Source organism: Typha angustifolia, chromosome 14, assembly GCF_048772165.1.
Source record: "Typha angustifolia cultivar Huaian chromosome 14, ASM4877216v1, whole genome shotgun sequence".
NCBI lineage: Eukaryota > Viridiplantae > Streptophyta > Magnoliopsida > Poales > Typhaceae > Typha > Typha angustifolia.
In genome coordinates, this window is record NC_133252.1 from 8834717 (window position 1) to 8859875 (window position 25159).

General features: G+C 34.0%; 1 protein-coding gene across 1 annotated transcript in view; it reads right to left on the reverse strand.

Annotated features, from left to right (window-relative positions):
• The window catches only part of LOC140775604 (calmodulin-binding transcription activator 3-like), a 48766-nt gene extending 32399 nt beyond the window's left edge, over nucleotides 1–16367 (reverse strand). Inside the window, exons 1-4 of the mRNA XM_073118985.1 lie at nucleotides 16064–16367; nucleotides 11236–11355; nucleotides 9549–9664; nucleotides 1957–2045 (exon numbers count right to left, since the gene is read on the reverse strand). Of these exons, the coding sequence (XP_072975086.1) occupies nucleotides 1957–2045; nucleotides 9549–9664; nucleotides 11236–11355; nucleotides 16064–16103 (365 nt within the window). The 5' untranslated portion in view covers nucleotides 16104–16367. The remainder of the gene's footprint in view (nucleotides 1–1956; nucleotides 2046–9548; nucleotides 9665–11235; nucleotides 11356–16063) is intronic.
• Between the last annotated feature and the right edge of the window lie 8792 nt (nucleotides 16368–25159).

Sequence of the window (25159 nt, forward strand, 5' to 3'; positions counted from 1 at the left end):
TACTATATTACCCTCATATAAAAAATGACAAATTTAAATATATAAATAACAAAACTAACAATCTTAATTACTCTAATTTATTTTTTACTTTTAATTATTAGTATTTTATTTTTTTATATTTATTTAAAGTATTGTTACATTAAAATAATTTATATGCTTATATTTTTATTATTAAACATTTTTATATAACTTATTCCATTAGTTTGTATTACTTTTGATTTAATTCTGATTATTTTGAGTTGAACGTGATTATTTTTTATAATTAATATAATACAATTCAATGATATAATTTAAGTTTGATATAATCAATAATAATTTTAAATAGTATTTTTTATTGAGGATAATAATGTAATTTTATTTAGTTATCCTACATAGTCTTGTATAAACTAAACAGTAGATTAATATTGTAAAATGAGATTAATAACCCAGGGGATATGTTTGTCCTTAAAATAAGCCTAGAGATAACTTATCCCCTCTTATTTAATCCTACAACCAAATGCACCCTTAGAAGTTTGTCATATTCATGTATCCCGTATTTGTATCTGTGTTGCATAGATTATATCCACTATCATGTAACAATGACTTGCTTAACAACATCCACTAAAGTGAATAAGGAACAAATCTTCAAATTGGCATATATGGTGTCTCTCAATGATTCATATCTCCTTAATAGGATCATCTACAGATTTCTCCACTAAATCTTATACCACCATATCATCAAATGACCAGCAGGAGAATATACCATGGTGAATCTATCATGGTGAAGACTCTTGAACAACTATGTTAGGAGTTTTTTAATTTTAAAAAAAAAACATTTTAAGATTTTTGAGTAGGCATTCCATGAGCATGTGAGCATGTAAATGTTGACTAATCTTCGAAATGCTTGTGATGATTAATATTAAGTTCAACACTTCAACTATATATATACTTGTTGCCAGTTTGCAACAGCATCTTCGAGTGATATCAATAGATTATCTTGGCTGCACTCCCTACATCATGGAAAATCTTTATGCTTGAAATTTAGGATAGTTATTTACAGTAATAAATGAATAACATATGATCTAAAAATTAGAAAGTGAGAAATAAAATGGAAGGGAGTTATATAAGGTCGGAACTTCAACCTTATACAGTTATACCAAATTGTAGTATAAAGGGAAGAGCTACTATGCAATGGCACACCTCTCATGGAGAGGAGAGGAGTAAGAAGATAAAAAGAAAACAAAATTCACGAGGAGTAATAGACAGCAACTAACTTCTTAGAATAATAAGATGAAGAGATATTAGATCGAAAGAGGGAAACAAAAACAAAGAGATAGAAAGAGGATAGTGCGGGATTAGAGTATTCCAACATGTCTAATAAAATTTCTTCATTCATCAATCAACATCCATATATTCAACTACTGAAGGCCTTCCACAGAGATCTTACCTTATCTCCCAAAATAACTAGATTTACTATTACTAAGACTCTTTAAGCAAAAGATAAACACAAATTTCTAAAGCTTTAAGAACCTAGGACTATATTCCACAGTCCCTGTAGCATGAAAAGCAACTTAGTGAAAGTCCCTGCTACGGTACCATGAACACTTACAATAGCATAAGACAAAATACCGGCTATAGTAAGATTTAGAAAACAAAAATGGAGAGAGGATCACAAAGACTAGTAAATACTCCAAAAGCTACTCAAAAGAAAATAATAGCAGTAAAGCAAAGCTTAAGAAGTAAGACCTACTTAAAAGTCAATGTGGATTTCAAGTCTGCATCAGGCAGCAACCAATCATAATCTCTCCTATTATTTTCTAGATTCTATAAATACTTTTATTTCCACAGCTCTAACACAATTTTGACAAAGGACCTGAACACTTTCTGAATAAAAGAAAACTTATGCAAAAGGGCGGGAGTTGCAATAAATAGATAAAATCCTACAACAGTTAGGAGGTGGAAAATTAGCAAACTTACCCATCAAGCATCCAATAACTACGTCTTTGAAAGTTCTCATTGTCCTCACCATGGGCATAATAGCAATGAAGTACATCAACACTACCGCACTAGACAAAGAACAAAAGCCCATCAGGATGAAGTATTGTAAACAATTCAAATCCGAAGGGGAAAAAAATTATAAAATAACATCTAAATATGAATGTCAAATCAATATATGAGCCAAGTATCATCCATCATAATCACGTGACCAACTTATGTGGTGAATTTGGTACAATCTGGTACAATCCCAACCTATCCATGTCCAATTTCCAAGTGAGAATTTTGATTAGGAAAAGACTACATAATGTTTACTTTTTAACAATATGATCCACTTTAATCAAAGAGGATCATAGTTATCACTTATCAAAACTGGACTGAACATTAACCAAATAAGAGGTCAAATCACAAGGTTATTAATTCAGCTGGTGAGTCACCCGATTGCACCACCAATTTATCTAAAAATAATTTTACATATTATATATATATATATATATTGTTCTAAATAATCCTAAAAGCCCAATAAGTATCTAGAAAAGCAATACAATCCATATAGATCCTAACAAAATTTCAACACACACTGCCAGTGATCTGATCAGTTTGTACCTTAAGGGAGATGGTGATGGCAATACTATAATCCCACCTACATATAATGTAAGTGAGGTAAGACTCAAAGATGAAAGACCATTGTTACAAAGAGTTACCTTTTGTCCCTTAGTTTTTTGTCTTGCAGGAGATGAGCGATATGGCAATGGATATTTGAGTGGAGTGGCTGGTGTGTCCTATACTCCTATTTCATAGCCAAGGCAGGGGTTTTGTAGATATGTTTTTAGATCATTTAAGAATTAAGATAGAATATTTAATATTTAGTTTAATTTACCAATAGAATACTTAAATGTTTAAGGACAATTAGGGACTTTTAAATGAATTACGAACTCGGTTGATTAAGCAAAACCCATCTGCGTTGCATAGGTTATTGGTTGAACCAAGTCAACTCCTTCCTCGGTTCTATAATCAAAACAAACCAGCGAGGTGGTCGATTCACCAGTTTACTGGTCCAACAACTCAGCCTGGTCTAGTTCTGATAGCTATGATGATGACAACCATGGACAAGTGTCGAGTAACACATGCACATACCATATTAGCACTTACTGTGCCAATAAGATGCTCGTACCAGGGGCAAGCAACACTTTAAATCCTTGATGACAACATCAGGGATGAAAAAAATGAAAAAAAAAAAAAATTGATTCTCATTAGGAAAGACATCTCAATCAAGTATTGCTGATAAGAGAAAAATAAATGTTTCTAGTCTTGATTAAAGAAACATAAGAGGCAATATCAATGGTACAAGTATTAGTTAAAAAAGGAAGTGGGCATTGTAACTATTGGCTCTATTCACTTAGGCCTTATTCACTTGTGGAATAAGGTCTATTCTAGCATAAGTATTCCAACTTTTGATACCAAAAGAAGAAAACTAACACCAGTATAAGTTATTCTAATGTTTAGTTTAATATTAATATAAGAAGTAATAATTATAATTGATGTAATATTAAGTTGATATTAAAATATTGGAGAATATTAAATTTGTATTGAAAATTGGTGATGTATTATACCAAATGACAAAAATATCTTTGATTAGATATATAGTAGTAATAATATTTATTTTTCGAATATAATAATATTTTTATTACAAATGCAGACCTAAAAAGCTCTATATATCCACATTAGAATAAATACAGACTTACAATTACATGGCAATACGGAAATATATACATGTAATGCATGACAGTATGGACATATAGTTATATAATGTGTGGCAATACGAATATACAGCCATGTAGTCATATAGTGTGCTATAGTGTAGAGATATAGTCATATCACACGTAACAATGCGGACATATAAATATAGAGTGTGTGGCTATGCAGTGACCAACAATACATGTATAAAGTTTCTACTATTGCAGCTTCTCCCATACCCCTATCCCATTATGTATTCATCTTACTCTAGCCTTTAGTGTTCTCATAATCACAAGTTGAGGCATTTGATTTAGACATGTTGGAAATTGTATCATGAAAAATGCAACTACTATAAACAAAAATGTCGTCCACATCCGATTACAGTTGTGAGTACTAAGGTTTCTTCTAAGATACCTTCTATTGGTCCTACTACTGCTACTCCACTACTAGCCCAATAAAGTCAATTGCTTAGCCATCTTCTACAATGTCCAACATCCACTTCGTCTGCTTCTCTGACAAATAACTCAATCATGTATGCTCCTTCTAGTATTAATCATGACACTTGATTGTGGACTTTAGTGCTACTCAGGATGTGACTCCAGACTCCTCTTCCTTACAACTAGTTCACGCACATCAAAATTACCACCACTTCAGATTGCAAATTGTTCTCTTCTTCCCATTTGCAAGTCTTGGATCTATTACTACTATCTCCGAGTCTTCTAGTCCTCTTACACTAACTCATGCCTTGCATGTTTCTGATCAAAACATAATCTTCTCTCAGATAGCAGTATCTATGATTTTGCCTATAAAGTCTTATTTATTGTTCATTCTTGTTTTGTGCAGGATCAATAAACCAGCCAAGAGATTGAAGTTAGTCGTAAAACTAGTGGCCTTTACCATATTTCTTTTATTCATCTACATATCTCACATATTTCCAATTCCAATGGCGTTGTTCTCTCTACTACTAATCTGTGGCACCTTAGGTTAGGTCATATGTCATAGTCACATCTTAAAGGCCTTTTTTCATTCTAGAGCCTTAAGACAAGATTCCTTTAGTAAATTCTCAAATCGTATAGGTCGTCACTTGGTAAAACAATTAGCTCTCCTTTTTCTTTAAGTAATAATAGAAGTGGTTCATTATCTGATCTAGTTCACTGCTATTTAGGGCCCTACACCATTACACCTTTCATGTGTGGATATTTTTGTATTATGTGAGCTTCATTTATGACTTCTTCAAAATACTTAGGTTTATCTCATACATCATCAATCTAAAATTTCCCAAGTTTATCAGAGTTACGCATCTATGATTCACACTCAGTTTCACAAAAAAATTAAGGTTTTTAGGTTTGACTGTGCTTGAGAGTACTTCTCTGCTATTGTGTGTTTCATTTTCCATTCTCAGGGCACCCTTTTTCAACAATGATGTAGCAGAACAGAAACATTGTCATATCTTAGAGACTATCCATGCTTTTCTTCTCACATCTTTTGTCCCTTGTTCTTTTAGGGCATAAGTTTTAACCTTATCATTCTCATGCCCTCTCGTCTCCTACGAGATTATTCTTCAGATGAGGTGATGCGGACATCAATGACATATTATACAGGCTCAGTGCAGTTCCTCCTTCAAGAAATTAGTTTAAGTCAATTATTTTTATTATACATTTGCTATTTATGGTGTTTAGAGTTATATTTGCTTTTTCACAATTGTTTAGGGTTTTATCTTATTGTCATTTGTAAGGTCTATATAGATGCTAACTTTTTACTCGATCAGAGTTAATTAAGAAATAAATAAAAAATTTGAGATCTCCAATATGAGTTTTGGGTGTGAGACCCTAATTGAGAATGGAGGTATGAAATCCCATTCTTTTTCTCTTTCTTTTACTATCATCGTTCCTAGAATCCTAACGATCTATTTGTTTCACATCATGAGGTTCCTTTATTTATTAAACTTGATTAAAGGCTTAAAACCACCTTCATGTTTTCGAATATACTTGCTTTATTTTGCTTTTTGCTCATAAGTTATTAGCTTGATTTGTGTGATGTGTTCTTTTTGGTACAATTCCAAACCAAAATTTCATCAATGCTATGCCATTTAACTCATCAAATGTGGATTGCTCGTCATGTTTCTTTTCTAGAGAATATCCTCTATTACTCTCACTGAGTCTCATGACCTAACTTTTCTTGAACCTCCATCTTCATCATCTTCTCCTCAGCTTCCTCTTGAGTCTTTGCCTATACCACTCTCTTGGCGAGCCTCATGTTGGATGTCCTTGCGATCCTCCTTATCATCCTTTTATCATTCAGATGCACTCTCGATGGGTCATATCTGTACCTTTTTCGTTTGTTCCCTCATGTTTTATCTTCCCCACAATCATCTACATCTTCTTTACCCGTTAGTACTACAGGTCCTTGCCGATCCTACTATGAGCAACGTCCTCAACGATTTGGATATATTGACATTCCATGCTACTCTTCTGAGTTTCACACCTTTCTGATAGCTCTTTATATAGATGAATCTAATTCTCATTAGGTGTCCATCGTAAGTGGCAACAAGCTATGAATGAGAAGTTTTAAGCTTTTAAACGCACTCAAATATAGGATGTTCTTCCTCTATAGAGTGGTATTAAACTTGTTAGTTATTAATGAGCTTCCAAAATCAAAAGGTGACCCAATGGATTTATCAAGTGAGACAACATTGGCCTTGTTGCTAGAGATTACACACAGGAATATGACATCGATTATGCTGAGACATTTACTCCAATCAACAATGGTTGTGCCAATAGTAGCACGGCATATAGCACAGAGTGTACTAGTGGCACACCTCGCATTGAGCTATGCCGATCATGGTCATTGTTTTGAAAAGCGGTCGTACCAACAGCCCCACCAACAAGGAATGTGGCCAACCCCCGGCAGCTTGACCACTAGGGTGCACTTGGTGGGCCGCCAAGTCGTTTGGCGGACCGCCAAGTTGTGTGGTGGGCCGAGCGGCCCGCTAAATGAGATTGCGGGTCAGCCCGCAGTAGAGGTAAGTTTCGATCTTTCGGGTCCGATCTTCACTATTCGCTAACTGTCTAACCCATTAATCATTTTTAAAAAATATCCACAATTGTTCTCTCCCTCACTCTCTCAATCGGAGCCCTAAAAATTCTTTCTCTTGGTCGTCTCCCTCTCGATCTTCTCCGAGTGGCAGCGAGAAATCGACGGCGACGAGAAGTCGACGGTGGCGAGAAGTCGATCACGACAAGAAGTTGATCGCGGCGAGCGAGGTACCCCTCAAACCCTTCTCTTCTTCACATTCTTTTTTCTTTTCTTTCTTGATTTCTTCCCTTTTCACTCTCAGTGGCCACCTCCTGGTTTGGCCGCCGATGTGAAAGGTTGCCATTGTAACAATAAGTTCCTCCCACTTTTCTCCTTTTCTTTCTCCCTTTCACTGTTGGCTTTCTTCACTGCTACAGTAACAGTAGGTTCCTTCTCTAATTATTAATTAGTAATTAACAGTGTTAAATGTTAATTACTAATAGTAATAGGTAAATCACTAGTAAATTTTATGTATTAGTTTGTGAATCATGGCAAGCATACTTTGATCTGTAAATCACTAATTTATATTAGTATTAAAAATTATAAATATACCATATATAGTTTTTTTTAAATTTTTTTATATAAAAAATACTAGACTGTCTTGTCACCCGCCTTATTGCACGCATTCATTGGCGCTAGGCAGTGGGGTGACTGCTCGCCATCCGCGACCACCTTTCAAAACATTGATCATGGTACGAAACCTAGCACAAGGTGTGCTAGTGGCACACTCCCATATCGAGCCATGCCTACCGACATGGCTGCATGTCGGTCCATGCCTATGTGGAACCCTTTTTCAAAAAAAAAATTATATTTCCATCAATCAACTTAATGTTGTGCAAATATGGGTGTCAGTCGTTCCTGTTACATTCAATATCAATATCATATCATATTATATGAGAATTAAATATTTATATTCATATAAAGACTATGTGAGACACTACAACAAATAATAATATTAAAGGACAAATTTTAAAGATTATCGACAATATTTAACACAACACTCTCGTATTATTTTTCTATCGGTAAATGAAGCCTTTGATCCTCCCGACATTCTACATTCAACTAGATATTAGTTTTAATGATTAAACTATTATCAATTAATATTATGAATATTATTATGTAATCAATTATATTATGGAGTATTCAATCATTAATATTAGTTTTAGTGAACATATTTAATTATATAATATGTTGAATAATATTTATATTTGACTATTGCTTTATCTTTAATAAAATATGTCATTTATAAAAATAATCTAAAGATAGAACACTATAATGTAGGTTTTAATATATATTTAGACCAAAAACTAAATATTGGTGTACCGAAGACCCAAAAATATCTCTAAATATCCTAAAAATTTTATTAAAAATATGTTAAAGGCATGCTAAGGGCGTGTCGATCGACATGCCCTTTGTCGATAGTGGCACGACATGCCACGTGCCTTCAGCACACCGATCATTGGCTCCAATGACTCATATTACCATTCTTCATACTTATTTTGTGATGACTACCATTTGTTGTTAACCCTTATTTCAAATGGACGTAAAGAATGTTTTTCTTCACAATGATTTAACAGAAACAATTTATATGCAACTTCCGCCTAGATTGCTTGTTCCTTTATCCCATATCTATCAATTTCGTCGTGCCATCAACAAACTCAATTAGGCACCTCGTGCTTGGTTTGAGCAATTCCGCCAAGCCATGATAGTGGTCAATTTTAATAAGTAATTATGACCACTCTAAATTTATGCATACATCACCGTAGGGGATGAATATTCTAGTACTCTACGTAGATGACATGATTATTACAGGTGATAATTTAGCTACTATCAAGTCTTTGCAAAAACCTATAACTCAACGTTTTCAAACGAAGGACTTGGAGTCTCTGACGTTATTTTCTTGGTCTTCAAATTGCTAACAGTGAGAAAGGCATATTTGTATCTCAAGAAAAGTATAATTCTGATTTGATTAGTCGAGCAGCTATATCTGATGATAGAGCAATTGATATACCTCTTAAGCTTCATGTGAATATGATAGAGCAATTGATATACCTCTTAAGCTTCATGTGAAGCTCTGTCCTATAGATAGTGTGCCTTTTGCATACCCGACTAGATATAGGCAGCTTGTTGGTCAGCATTTTTATTTATATATATCATCAAACCAAATAGTTCTTATGTTGTGAGCATAATCAGTCAGTTTATGGCAGGTCTGCTACTAGTTCATCATACAATATGACTTCAGATTCTTTGATATGTGTGCGGGGCTATTACTCGCGCTCTTAATGTTTTCACATTCATCTCCTATGCTTCATGCTTATTCTGCTACTGATTGGGATAGTAATCCTACCGGTCATCGTTACTCGATTTTGTGATTTTTCTATGACTCTCTTATACCTTGGCAGAGTAAGAAGCAAGATGTTGTCTTCCCCATGTCTCATCTACTGAGCACATAGCTAATCTCTGCACCAAATCATATCCTCCTCCTCGTCTTAAGTATCTAATTAGCAAACTCTACGTGTTTGATCTGCAATGTATATATATTCTTAAGATACACCTAGCGGATAATCTACATGTCTACATGTGTGTGTATATGTATATTCTTCTTAATGAGAAAAAATGAAAGCTTTTCTCTCGTTATAGTAACAAACAATCCTTTATCCACTATCACTAATAGCAAGTAAAAAAATAAAAAGAAAAACCTTCATTAGTTAAATACCAAAAAATTGACATGTCAAAAACTTTTCACATATGAGAGGTATTACCTTCAATTTTTCATGAGCTTCTCGAACAGTTTTTCCATCTCTCTTCTTTCTCCAATTATGGCCGTCTTTGCGAAAATATCGAAGTGCTTTTCGATCAAATAAGAACAAAGAACCACCTAGGAATAGATATTTAGTTAATTAGTCATAATTCGTGGTAACAATCAAGATGTATATGTGGAACAATTGTAATACACCAAAACGTATCCTCAATATCACCTATATCCTGCCAAATTATTCAGCAGTGACATAAGATCAGTTGTTTTCTGTTTTGTCCATTCCGACGCCAATCAGGCTATCACTATTCATTGGCCTCTACCACAAATTTTAAGAGCACAAGATTAATGCATATGGCATATGTATACTGTTTGCATGGTCTCAAGCTTCAGGCATGCTTAACTAGAAAGTACCTTCTTGATCTAAGGAGATCTTAAAAGGAAGCTTGAAAGTTGAGACACATCCTATTGACTAACCAGGGAGAAAAACAGAAAACTGAGCATGGGGTAATAACTACATACCAATCCAAATCAATCATCTTCTCTCTTGTAATTCTTTTACTCCCACGGTTATAAGATATCTAGGCTCACGTATGGTATAAAATTATAAAACCGTAGCCACTAAGAGGGCATATGCACAAATCCATAAAGAATGTCTAATGTAGATACCAAATTATCTTATAGATAATAGAAACTATATGTTTATATTGAGCTTGCTTTTTTTGCTGATATGTACATATAGCTGAGTAAGATGACCCAGAAGGGAGGCTTAAACCTATGAAATACATGCAATAAACAGAATTACAGTTATCTCTGCTATTACTTCTGATAGTGGATTGAGCCTAAATTATCTCGTAAAAGAAGAAAGATGAACCTAGTATACCAACTCTGGACCACTTTATGCTTTTTAGCATATCTCCAATGCTTAACAAGTCCAAGCATAGAGCATGTGATCACCAATAAGTAATACTGTTACATCTACTTTTGCTCTTACTTGTATGTCTATTTAAAATGGCATATGGGGACTGGACAGTGAAAAAAGTATTAAGGTGTTGAATAGAAAAGACTCTTAATAAGATAAGTTAGATAGCACTAAGATAATTTGAAAAAAGAGCAAATCCTTTGCACTTTTGTGTCGCTGACTCATTGTTCCGAAGGGATTTAGTTTACATGCCTGCAAGGTATCAGCATGTAATTCTGGCTTCAACCATGCAATAAAATCTAACATTGCCCACCAATAACCTTAGAATCAACTTGAACATAAAACAATGCAATCAACAAGAAATAACATGACTTAGTAGTCCATTGTCTTCTACACATATTAATCCATTCATAGTGAATCAGAAAACCTGACAAAGGTTAGTTGAGAAACCTATAAATGAAAATCATGCTAAATGGAATAAAGCATGCATATTTCATGATCTAAAAGGACAATCACAACCTTCACATGTAAGCCGCATACAGCAGACCATCTAAATCACCCACATGCATACACATATATTGGTGCATTCACTTGTGCATGCACATGTGCACATCCATGCACAGAGACTTACACATTTATATATGCATATCCATGAAGCAAGTTTTATATTGCACAATTCATTTGAGCATACGAGTACCCATTCATGAAGCAAACTAAATATTGGACCTCTACCATTCATGTGGGCATATGAGAACAGTGACTAAATGCGTACCAAAAGGCTTGTATGGCGGATCAGGAGTCAATTTAAATCTCTGGTAGTTCCGAAGAATTTCACAAATCTCACTTGGACGAAGCCAACGAGTTTTTGCCTCATGCAAAATCTGTGCAATATCTGTCCAACATATGAGGATAATCTAGAGTTAGCATCTTAACATTGCTAGCACCAACATCTTCTAAGATGCAAAATAATTTGTTCATAAGAAAAAGAAAAGGACAATTAAAATTTAAAACAAACTTCCTTGAAATTTAATGAAAACAAAATCTTTAACTTCAAACATAACATTTTTTCATCTTCATGAAGGAGTTTCATTACATACTATTAGGCTAGGAAGCAAAGACACCTCAAACAGCATGTCATGTTTGTGCCCAGCACATGTGTGGGACACTTCTAAGAAGTATCCGATATTTAAAAGAATATAAAAATAAATTTGCACAATCGTTAGACACTTTGAACACTTTTAGATCACATTTTGGACAGGAGACTTATTGTATCCTGTAGAAATCTATAGCAGAAATCATCTATTGAAGGAATTTCTTGCATATGTTGCATTAATATAATGCTGAAAAGTGAAAACACAAATTAGGGTTTAGGTAAAAAACACAAACTAGTGCATTAGAGAAAAATAATGTTGTGTATTAAAATCACAGATTTGCCTACTCCATCCAAAGCAATTTGCAACCTTCCAGTTTGTAAAGGTAATATGCAAAGAGAAAAATAATGCTAGTTATTTGTTCTCGTGATATTGAATTGTATTGTGATTATTGTCCCATATTAGCATTATCATTGTGACTTGTTCACATAATAATAGGGGTAAAAACGGTTCAGAGTTATATCGGACTAGATGTGGATAAAGAATTCCTATCCAATCTGGATACGGGTTCGGATACGGGTTCGGATACGGGTAAGATTTTTGGAAAAAAAACCTGGATACGGATTCGGATAGGAGTCATATATAATTTTCTGGATACAGATACGAATATCTGATATCCTTTTACCCACATATTTTTTGAATGATTTATAATTATTAGTTTGCTCATTTAAATAATGAATAATTGATATTGTTACAAGCTTTAATACATTTATTAAAACTAAAATATGTACAAAAACCCTATAAAAACCTAATTTATAGGCGTGTCATTGGTGGGTATCAACACAGCACATGCCACCGGTACAGCAATCCTTTGTGTGTCTGTATTATTTATTTATTGTAGCATGTCATGTCCTATTTTTTCAATGTCGTATAGCCTTACTTATACCATGTCATAGTTGTATCCCGTGAACTTTGAGTTCTTTATTAAATTGCTTAAGCAATAAGCTAAAATGTCATGCGAAACTTTATTTATCTAAGAAAAGTTAGTTTGGATGTCATGCAGAAAAGCTTTAGAGGGGATGCTTTGGCGTTTCTTGGGGCTTCAAGCCTTCAGCAGCTACATCATGTTAGAGGAGTGAGTTGTTTCAAATTTTCCATTACAAGAACATGATTCCCTTTCTTTGTTTTCTCCTTATTTCCTCTCTCTCTATCTCTCTCTCTCATACTCACTGTATTAGGGTACTAGAGGTGGTTTCAACCTTTGAGCATGAATTTGGCACTGAATTTGGCATTGAATAATCGAGGTACTTTCCGTGGACCCTAGTTTCGACTGACATATCAACCAATCCTACCTGAGATGGGTATGGATAAGAAGAGAGAGAGCGCGGAAAGAAATAGAAAGAGAGGGAGGAAGAGAGAGAAAGAAAGGAAGGAAGAGAGAAAGGGAAAGAGAGGAAACAAGAGATAAAGAGAAAAGGAGCAAAACAGTTTATGGGTTGCAGCAGTAAGAAAGAGAGGGAAGAAGAGAGAGGAGAAAAGAAGGAAGAGAGAGACATGGAGAGAAAGGAAAAATAAAAACTATCGTAGAGACGGAGACAAGTGTAGTCGATGAGGGTGAGGGAGAGTTTATTTTTAAGAGAGAGAGTGGGAGAAATAGGTAGTAGGAGCGGGAGTTAGTGGAGGAGAGAGTTTGATAAAAAAGAGAGTTAATGGGAGAGAGAGCTAGTAAGGGAGAGTCTAATAAGTGAGAGAGTTAGAGAGAGAGATAAAATAAATTTTTTTTATTTGTGTGAGGGAGAAATAGTGAGTAATAGGAAAGGAGAGAGATTGAGAAAATAATATTTATTTTTTAGTTTTTAAAATTTATATATGAATAATTTAATTTATATATTGTTATACTTTTTTCTAAAAAATTTATAAATTTTCTGTATTTTAAAATATAGGTCAATACTACCGATACATATTGTTTTTCAAACAGCCGATCCCGATTCCAATACTTGGAACCTTGGTATTTTTTTCTTAAAACTTCAACATTTTGATTTACTCATCTTGACCTTTTGAGAAATGAAGTTCCAAGTTGAAGTATGTTACCGTCTTCCATAACAGTGCCTGTTCTCTATGCTATGTTGTCCAATTCCTACTTTAGCAGTGACATGAATTCTAGCATTCCACTTTTTTTACTAATATAAATATTGCATGTTTCTAGCACTGCTCTTCATACTAGAATGCCTTCCCATGGTATTAGCTATTATTTTTCCTGACTACTCTTACACTCAGGCCAAGCTCAATCAACTTTTAATCACCTGGGGCCCCCAGCTAGGAAACTACAGCTAGGGGCCCCAATAGGGAATAGGTCTAAGCATTTGGGGTGCCAAAAGAAGCACACCCTAGTCCATCTAGTGCAAGCCCGGTACCAAAATATTAAGGCCCAATATGCTTAGGATGTCTAGGGAAAAGAATCTAAGGGTCTAATAGGGTAATACCACTTCTAATTTTAAAATTTTTACAGATTAGACTTGAACATGGATCAGTTGCATTGTCAAAAGCCTAGAGGCCCCTTCTAGGAAAGGCCCATAAAACTACATTTAGCACCCTAAATGGGGAAGAGGTATAAGCATTTGGGGCCCTAAAAGAAGCCTACCCTAGTCCATCTACCCATGCATTTGAGGCCCCTTTATCAAAATCTTAAGGCCCAATATGCTTAGGATGTCTAGGGAAAGAAAACCTAAGGGTCTAATAAGCCAATACCACTTTTAATTTTATATACTAGACTCGAACATGGGGCAGTTGTATTGTTAAAAGCAAGTGACCACTGAGCTATCATCCAATTAATACAATATATGGTTTAATTCACATGAAAATTGATTTGACTAATACTAAACATTTTTATTGAATATATATATATATATATATATATAATTACAAAAAGTAAATATTTATATTGCCTTTATTCGAAATTTGTAATTCTCAGTTCCAAAGGGCATTATATTGCCTTTATTCAAAATTTCTAATTAAAATATTTTTATTTTCATCTCATCAGAGGGAAATTTGACATGGAGTCTAATCATCATAAGCTTTATAAAGGAATATTTAAAATCTAATTCAAGATTGAGGAGTTGACAATAGATTGCTAAAGAATATTTCTTTCTGCAGTCTGGTTATGAGATAAACAAATGTTGTTTATCACTAATTCTTACTTGTAAACAAAACTAGCATTTGATTACCATCCTTTTATTGTTCTCATTCTAGATGGGACCTTTGTTTATTGTGCTTATATGAATCGGACTGTTAGTTTTTTAAACCTGTCCAATTAGAAAACCTTCTTTTTAATTGCATACTAACCTATTCTATCTTAAGCCAGTTTTCTATTGGCCCAACAGCTATCTTATACCTAATACCCTAATATTCTGATGGTACAACACAAGGTGTAACCTAGTATGCTAGATCTCAGATAGATGATGCAATATCAGAATTTCATGTTATCCACAGGGTTAAAATCTTTAAACATAGGGCCTTTTATTGATCGTGTTCTCATATTTGTCTTTTTTCTGTACTTACGTCAAGCTTCATCTTACAACTTCGGAGTCATGTACTGATCTACCAGATGAGGAAACCCAAAATCATATCTATACAGGAAAAATCCCAAAATCATGAATTTAGTCATTTGTACTAACTAAAGGTATACAGTAAGTAACAAAAGGTTCCCTATAAAATTCAGCTCAGTTCTCTGGTTGTTTTGGGGACTATAAACCACATCAAGCTGTTGTAGTGCCTGTAGATAAGAATCTGCTTGAACTGAAAGATTTCTTAAATAGAATGATAGAAGTATACTTTGTCCTTCCAATGTACTATCTTCTTTACCCATGTCAGCGATATCAAGTGGCACATACTTCCGTTTCTACTTTAAGGCCAGTCCCAAATGAAGCTATACCAACATGTCCAGATATCTCATAATCCAAGCCAATGACATCCATCAGACGAACAGCATATAAGTTAACTAATCAGAAGCGTATAACTTATGACTTCTGAACAGCATCACAAAAGAGAGCTAATCAAAGCTTTACTGCTCTCTTCTGATATAATGCACTTGTCATCTAGAATGTACTCTAGTTCACTCCTACAGACCGAAACTGTAAAAGTATCCGTCCAGCCAAGCTATCCCTAATACGCCAAGCAGAAGAACCCAACTTCATGTTTGAGAGAAAACATTGATACAAGAAAGACGGGATTAATATTCCAAAAACCCATCAAAATTCCTCCTTTTAACATATTACTCGAAAGAAGCAGAGATGCTTACAACAAAGCCTTAAGTTTTCCTCCCCATTCAAACCTCGGATTCCAAACAGTTACAAGGCCACAATTTTTCAAAATAAAAAGAAAATATCAAATTTTAAAGTATCAATTCGTAAAACAATCACTTCGTGCCAATGTAATTCGAGCAAAAATAAGGAAATTGGAGATTGAAAAAAGAGAAAACGTAAGAGAACAGAGAGAGAGAGACAGACAGACCTAGCTGAGGATTCACGGCAAATCGCCTACTGTCGGCCATTTGCCAGCAATTCCACCATAAAGAAACCTTCAAATCATCTTGCCCAAATCGAGGGGGAAAAGAGCAAGCGAAAGGTCGGAGATTCTATAAAAGAAACCCTAGCAGAGGAGAATCGCCTCAGGTGATGCGATTTGGGAACCCCCAGATCGAGATAGGAGCTATAGATGGAGGAATTAGGAGACAGAGGGGGGAGAGAGCGCACTCGAAACTCGAAACTCGAAACTCGAAAGCTTTCGAAGGAAGTCAGAAAACCCGTCCTGGCGTTCACACCGGAAACCGACGGACCAACTTGCTATTTTCTAGAGCATAGTGACATTTTCCATTTTGCTCTTTTGCTAAAATAGGATCAATTTTATGTTGATAATTTACGATAATACTTATAACTTCTAACGTCTGAACTTATCAATATTTTTATATCTTCTCTAAATTATTTTACGACACATAGATACTTTTAATTATCAAAAATATCTCGAGTGTTTAACCAAACTAGCCTTGTCTCAATTTATTTTTATTGAAATAGATTATTTTTTAAACTTGTTACCCCTAATAAAAATATTGAATTAATTAGTATTAATTCAGATTTATATACATAAAATGCTGAATTGGGTCGACGTTTTATGTATATAAATTTCTTTAACTTAATCTTTCAGCAGCAGTTAAGAAAAAAAATTAACCAGCGATAAAAACATTGAATTGATTAGCGTTTTTAAAAACGCTGATTAATTTAACGTTTTTGTTACGACTACAGTGAATTAAATCTCATTAAGTAATAAGTTTGTAAGATAGTTTATTTTGGTTTTTTTAATTAAAAGTATGTCTAATTTGATCAGAAACCTGAAAAATTGAAAAACTAAAAAGACTAATGTCATAGATTTAAAAAAAAACTAAAATATAACCCACTAAGAAGGTAAGTGTATGTAGTATTGTTGATGCATTAAACTTTGGCATGGATGTAGTAATAAAAAGAAAATTCTCCCTGTAGAATTTAGAAAACTGTATATAAAAAATAAAATAATATTAATTTATAATTCTACTCATGGATCTATAAGAAATCCTATTCACCAACAATAATTAGCTCGTTAAAACAAGATATTACTATTTAACAACACCAAACAATCATTTGGTTGATGCATAAAGTTAAATATTTTTCGATAATATATAAATATATTGTCTATAAGTTAAATATGTTTCTCTATATAATTTACAGGAAGAGACATACTTGTAAATGATAGAGTAGAAATAAAGATTCTTATATTGATCAGCATTAGTATTCAAAAATAATAGTTTTGATCTATATACATTTTATCTACTTTTGCTTGAACTTTTGGTGTTGTAATTTTCTTTTCTTATAATTGTTTTAGAAAAAAGAGAGTTAATCATTAGCTCATCTATGCTTCAATTACTAAGTTGTCATAGTTATTTAGTTCAGGACATCACTGTTACGTGAGTTCTACTTCTATCTATATGTGATACTTGTTAGTATTGTATAATCTACAACTGACTTTATCTAGAAGATAATATTACAATATTAATTCAATCCTTTTTGTAGATGATATCATTCATGGAGAGATCGGTATGTCCTAATGTGGTTTGAAGTTTTCAAACCACATGGATATATTTAACACAGTCGTATATAACAAAGTTTAGATATTTAATATGTTTAGTTTGGTAGAGTAAAAAAGCAAGGAAAATATATGACAAATCATTTCCCGTTACGCGGTTGTCTCCGATAATTAGAGTAATTTTATAATTTATTTTTCACTCTTTTTAAACTACTAAAAGTAATTTCAAATAAATATGCTAAATGAAAGCATGCCTTGTAATTATGGATGGTTTCTCTGGCTACAACCAAATCAAACTCGCCGAAGAAGATCCGAAGAAGACGTCGTTCACAACACCTTGGGGGACGTACTGCTACGTAGCAATGCCTTTCGGTCTCAAACTATCCTCCCCCTTTTTTTTCTTGTTTGAACCTCGCCCTTTCACTATAGTTGCAAGTATTGCAGTGGCCAAACCCTTCATTCTAATTTCAAATTTCAAATAGATATATTAATTAGATTGAAGTTTACTATTTCAAAATTATACTTGCGATATGAAATAGTGTCATTCAATGAAACTGTTCACATTCGAACGGTGACTAAATATTTTGAATCTGAGAGCACTATCTAAAGAACTATTAAAATTCATCCAATTAATCTTTGATCTATTCGACTGGTCTTTATTTTTTGTAGCCAATCGCCTCAGGCTGAATAAGAAATTTGAACCATTCTTCAGTTGGGTCTCTCCCCACTATAAAGATAGAAGATCCTTCCATATGTCAAGGTCTTACCATAGTTAAAGCATTGTAGAAGAAGATGCAACGAAGCTGAGTGATAAGTAGCCGCTAGTTTCTCCCCATGATAATTTTTTCCTTTCTAGTGAGTAATGAGAGGAGGCAGATTTTCTATGTTAGAGAATTAATTATGGTGTTTGTGATGATTACTTAAGCATATTTTAGTAGCTTAGTCTTTCTTTTCTTCTATAAACATTATCTTTATATCACGTCTCTATATCGCTTGCACTTAAGTGTTTTGATAATATTGTGCTTGCACTTAAGATATTTAGATAATATTTTACATAGATATCTATCTAGAGTTAATAAGTTCCATTAGCACATCATGTAGTAGCACAATCTAATTAAAAAAACATTACCAATTGAGATCTAAAAGTTGTCACAAACCACCCATTTTTTTTTAAAATTTATTTTGATATTTTTAAAAAATACATTTTGTACGAGAGTAAATACAGCAAGGTAAACCCATCATTTCAATTGGTATCAAAACATTGTCATCTTAGAATAAATCACTTTCATATTAATTAGAAAGGGTTTGATCTTATTTTTTTACACTATTTATTTTGCTATTTGTGCTACTTTGCTATCTTTTTTACTTGCATTTATCTTAATAGACAATTTTGTGTATGTCTCTATATTATAGCTTGATTGATTGTCTATTTTAGTCACATATTATTTCTTAAGCTATAAGATGGTATTTGTTTGTCTACTTGCTTTATATTTTCTTTTAAGTTTGCTTATATCATACATGTTTATATAGTGTTAACACAAGGTGTGATATACACTAGACTTTTGCATTAATTACTCATAGAGTTATATTAAAATAAATTAAAAGAGTATGAAGAGTAGTGGAAAAGGCAACGTAAATTCCAAACCTGGCTGGACTTCTCTTATATAAATTTACATGTACAAAAGAATTAGAAGTATCCTAAACAAATAGCAATAATATTATCGCAACAGAGTAACAAATTAACCATATCCATGCTTAGCTTCTTATGAAATCCATACTCTTGATTATTAGCATTGAGATAAGATATGCAGTAGTAGTAGTTAAGATATGATTTTTTTTTTCACCTGAATTGTTAGGTTTTTAGTGGTGTCAAATGTGTACTAAATATTATAAGTATTTTTATTCATGTATATGAGCATATCTATAAATTTTAATAAGATTCAGGTTGAAGAATTTTATATTTAAATATTTTAAGTTGGTGCGTTTGAAGGGCATTAGAATGCATCCAATAGGCATTTGAAGATACAGAAACTAGTTTTCGAGCATTCAAAGCACGTTTGAAGATATAGAGAGTTGTTTTCGATTGTTTGAATGCAACTGAAAATCAAGTCCGGCATTTGAACGAGCTCAACATACATTCAAATAGACCATAGAGTTTTTACAAAGTTTGGGATTCCTTAAAACCAAATTTAACTTGGATTATGCCTTATCTTTATAGTATATAAGGGTTAAGATGACCGAACCCTAGGCACATCAGTTATTGCTTTTAAAGAAATAATATTTTTCACTAACTAGGATTAGTGCTTTGCTTGTCTTCTTCATCATACCTTAAGGGTCACCAAGATGGAAAATCAACCTCAAAGGCTACTAAGATTAGAGATCAATTACGGAAAACAGTGAATCACGAAGTCTAGCGATCAAGACTGAGTCAAACAAAATCGTGGGGATCGACCGGGTATTTTGTAAGTCAATCTTGTAACCTTCTATAGTTATTAGTGATTTGTTTGATCAGAGTTTAAATCTATAATTTTTTTACCTATTTAGAGTTTTTTCACGTTAAAAATCTCAATGTTCATCTTTACTTTACTTATTAATTACTATTCCTCATTTTTATTTAAGCAAGACATGGAAATCATGTTTAAGTGTTAGATACATATATGTGTCTAAATATTTTCAAATGGTACTATAGCCAAATTCTCTTAACTTAAAGAGTGATCCACTTGGCATGAATTTTCATAGAAATAGCAATCATTGATTAGACTTCCTATTCTTGATGGAGTGAATTATGGTTATTGGAAAGCTATAATGAGAGCTTTCATAAAACTTATAGATGAGCGTGTTTGGCTTGTCGTATAAATGGTTAGAGTGTATCGATGCACTTGGTAGACGATGAGCTTATTTAAAATTTAGTTAAGTCTTGGAAAAAGTCAGACAATGAGAAAGTTGGCTAGAATAGTAAGGCCGTAAATGCTATTTTCAGTTGTGTTTCTTGGGACGAATTCTAAAGAATATCTACATGTGAGGTTGCTAGAGATGCATGAATTATCTTATAAACCACATATGAGAATACCATTCCTATTAAGCTTTCGAAGCTTTAAAGATTTGAATATAAGTTGTGAAACTCTTCGCATGGAAGAGAATGAAACTTTCGATGAGTTTTATACTAAACTGAGTGATATAGTGAACTCAAGATAGTGTGCAAAATTCTTAGGTTTCTACCATTACGAACCAAATTTGGACTAATCTAGACTTGAGAAAATTATAAAAATTTACATAGAGGTAACCTCATAAGTTAAGATTTTAATGACTCTTGTTTCACCTAAATTGGAGGTCGGGATGAAAAGTTAAAAACAAAATAGTGGAGATAGACCAGAATAGAGCAAAACGGTAACTATCCGATGTTGCGGCGGTCGTCAAAAGGTGGCGAACGGCCAATGGTAGTGGTGGATGGCCGTATTGTAGGGTGGCTACTAGAGGTAGGAGGTGGTTAGGGTTTGAAAGGTTAGAATGTTTTTATAGTTATGATATGCTCCTAGAAAGATAAAGCAATATAACAGCTAGATAAAAGATAAAGACGAAATAATAGCTAGCTAAACTCAAATTTCTTTCCAACTAATAATTATCAATATATGTCCACCCTATTTATATGAGTAAAATCCCAAGCGCATCGGATCCACATGTGGATTATCTAATTTATTTAAAATTTAAAATAATAAGATAAAGCTAAGTAACTAACTTGACTCGACTTAACCCATGTGATTGGATAATAATAATCCACCATGCTTTCGACACTTTGTCCTCAAGGTGACTAGTATGCGAATTAGATCTTCTAATTTACGTCGTGCTCGTAGGCCCACGGGTCTACATGCAGATACGACTCAATTTGATAGTGCAAGTCCACTGATTCATTCCATTAGTTGTCCTCGGGCTCTAAGTCATGCTCATGACCTCTTAACTAGTTCATGCAAATTGATTGAACTAGATCGCTAAAATTTAGCACGCCTCGAGATACATGCACTTCATCTTTCTCACTTAGTACCCAAAAAGCTAACCCCAGGGATGAATTTGGAATTCGGTCTAGGGATGCCACTACAGGTTGCATGGGGGGCGACGGCGGCTGGGTTCGATCGTGGGTCGTTGGCATTTAGCCCCTTGCTGGTCCTTGCGGTGGCGGAGCGGCAGTGAGCAATAGTGGAAGCCAAATATTGAGCTCAGGCTTAGGTGGCTAAAGGCTCCCCCGACCCCCAGCGACTGCGGTTGCTGGCCGTGGTCCCACTATCGTGGAGCCCCAGTGCAGCAAGGCCTGTGGAAGCCACCTAGACGTGGCTTCGCTTGGTTAATATCACCACAAGTGTGGCCGTCAAGTTCAGCCATGCAATGGTCACCGATGATTGCGATGGCCACCACGGTATTGCAATCAGCCAGTGGGAGCCGACCATAGCCATTGATGGTCGCTAGAATGTCGGACACGCAGCCACTTGCCGCTATTTTACTGCAACGTAAACCGTCGTCGCTTGTAGTCTTCCAATTGGTGCCGGTGCAAACGGCAACTTAGGCTCGGGTGCAGGGGTCCCATGGGAGGGACCAAACGTGGTGGTAGGGGCCGAGAGTGACCGGATGGCCGCCGGTGGGAAGCTAGGTGGGGAAGACAACTCGAGGGCCTAGCTCCCCTTGCAGGTGGGGAAGACAACTCGAGGGCCGTCTTTGGTGGCTACTCTGGCATCGATGCAACAACGAGCTCGGTCTATAGGGACGGAAGGTGTTCCTCCTCGACCAGAGGAGGGGTTTTCGCCGGCGGTTGGGTCTCCTCTCCACCTCCTTCATAATTTAAAGTTGGTGGTTGTAGTTGGGCTATTTCCGCCATGGCCGGCGGCGCTACTAGTATGGCGGCACGGGCTAGCTACGTTGGGCTAGGAGAATAGGCATTAAAGTTTGGATTGCCTTCTCGATCCTTTCAGAACTTTTTGTGGCTCTCCTCAATGATTCTCGCTACGAGTCTATAGACTCTATCCATGTTTTTGCCTAGGTCGGCAGCTCCTCGTCAACTATTGGTGGTGGCAGCAGGGACGCCAGATTAACTCTTATAGGAATGAAGATGAGATCGTGGTCCTCCATGGTTGATCCCTCCTCGTTGGTCTTGAAACGCAGGTTAATCATCTTCCAAGGAACGTCGGTTCTGATACCAATATTATAAACCAGATCTAGACTGATCCAGACATAAGAAAATTATAAAAATTTAGGTAGAGGTAGCCTCATGAGTTAGAATTCTAATGGATCAGAATAAAACAAAACAGTAATTATCCGAAGTTGTGGCGAATAATTCACCTTGTCTTCCCATTCTATATGGTGACATAATAGAAAATGACAAACTCCTTCATTCTTTTTCTGTTAAATAAAAAATGAGCAATTCTAATTCTATGTCGATTGACTATTTGGTATAATTGCTATGCTCAGTGTGTGGCTCGTTAGTTTTTTTTTAGAGTTTAAAATTGGAATTAGAAAAAGAAAGAGTCCTACTACTTCCTACTATAAACTTAGTAATTATATAAAATAAACTAATAACCAACTTATTTCTTCGTATTGTCGTGATCCCCAAAACAGTCACTATATGAATGAGTGAAACTATTAGCAACTGACATTTCGGCCAAGGGTGGTGGTTGATGTCAGTATTGTTGGGTGGCTACTAGAGGTAGGATGTGGCTAATGTTTGGAAGGTTAGGATGTTTCTATGACTATAATTTACTCCTAAAAAGATAAAGCAATCTAATAGTTAGATAAAAGATAAGGATAAAAATAATAACTGGCCAAATTTAAATTTCTTCACAATTGATAATTGTCAACACATGTCCACCTCTATTTATAGGAGTAAAATCTCTAGTGGATCAAATCCACATGTGGATTATCCGATTTAATTGAAATTCAAAATAATAAAATAAAACTAAGTAACTAACTTGACTCGACTTGACTTGACTTAATTTATGTGGTTGGATCGTAACATTTACTTGATAGATTTCACCCTAAAGTTACTATCGTAGAATAAAGTAAAGATATTGACACTATGAATGCTGAATAAATGGTAAAAACATATATAAACTTTTGAGTCAACTCTCTCAAAATCTAAAAAGTCTATAGCATGGCTTTAGCTATCATTAGAGACAAGATAGAGAAGTTGGACGATGAAAGTGAATTAGATCCTATAATTTTGACTATGTTTGTGAAATTTTTCACTAAATCTTTTAAGAAACTTAAAAGTTCATAGATAAGAAGTTCAGGAAGAACAATAGTTTTGAAAATTAGAAAAATTTTAGAAATGCAAATTTTTGGTTGGTTAACAATTCATCAAAACAAAAATATAAAAAATCATGAGAGTAAAATATAATATTATAAATATTCTAGTTTTGATCATATTGCACAGAAATGTCTCAATCAGCTCAAGAGAAAAATAAAACCTATGAAAAATTCTAAAAATGAACAAGAGAACAAAGTAGCTTTTAGCGCCTCTCTCTCTCTCTCACACTAACATAGATAACAAATATTAAATATTCTAACATAGATGCTTGCTTTAAAGTATGGATAAAAATTACTATTATGTCTAATTTAATTGAGGAGTGATAATTAATGAACGAAGAATATATGATAATTAAGGTGTATATAAACATTGCTTGTTATTGAATTGTGACATGTTTTGTACCCTGCAATAAAGTTTTTTTTTCTCTTTTGAAAATGCAGAGTTCATGAGAATTATAAGTTTCCAAGCTAAACTCTCTTTTGCAGCGATTCGTGTGGTCTTTAATTACTTCATTGATATACATATCATCGATCAAGATGGAAGCATGACATAGCTTCTTATTTGACGAACTTTCAAATATAATAGTAGTAAGAAAAACCATGTTATCTTTATATATGCTCTCCGTTCTCTTACATCCAACACATCCAAGAACAGAAAACCTTTAAACTAAATATATGAATGGACGAAATATTATGAAAAAAAACTTGTTTTCCTCCTTTTTATATTGCCTAGAGCTTTTTTCCTTGGTATGCAATGTTCCACTTAAAAACAAAAATGCACTTTATGCTTGTAGCCAAGACACACATATAGTAACTATGGCTAATAACACAATCTAATTTGCTTTGAAAATAAAAAAAATAAAAGGTTAAATATGTGATTCATAATCAATTTGAATGAAGTGATTAACATTACACCAACAATTTAATCATATCTATATAGGTTAACCAGAAATATATTTATATTTAGATAGAAAGAATACAAGAGAAAAAAAAGAGAATAAATTTCTCTCAGCTTATTTGGATAAACCTTTCTTTTCCTTTCTCTTCGCTTCTAAGGGTCTGTTTTAATGTAGAGGTTCATATATTTATTTATTTTTCTTGGTTTAAAATGATATATATATAGATTTTTTTTTTAGTTAAGAGAATGTACGTGAGTAATAAAAAGAAACTTATGGAGTGTATATGAAAAATAGTGAAAGTTTAAAG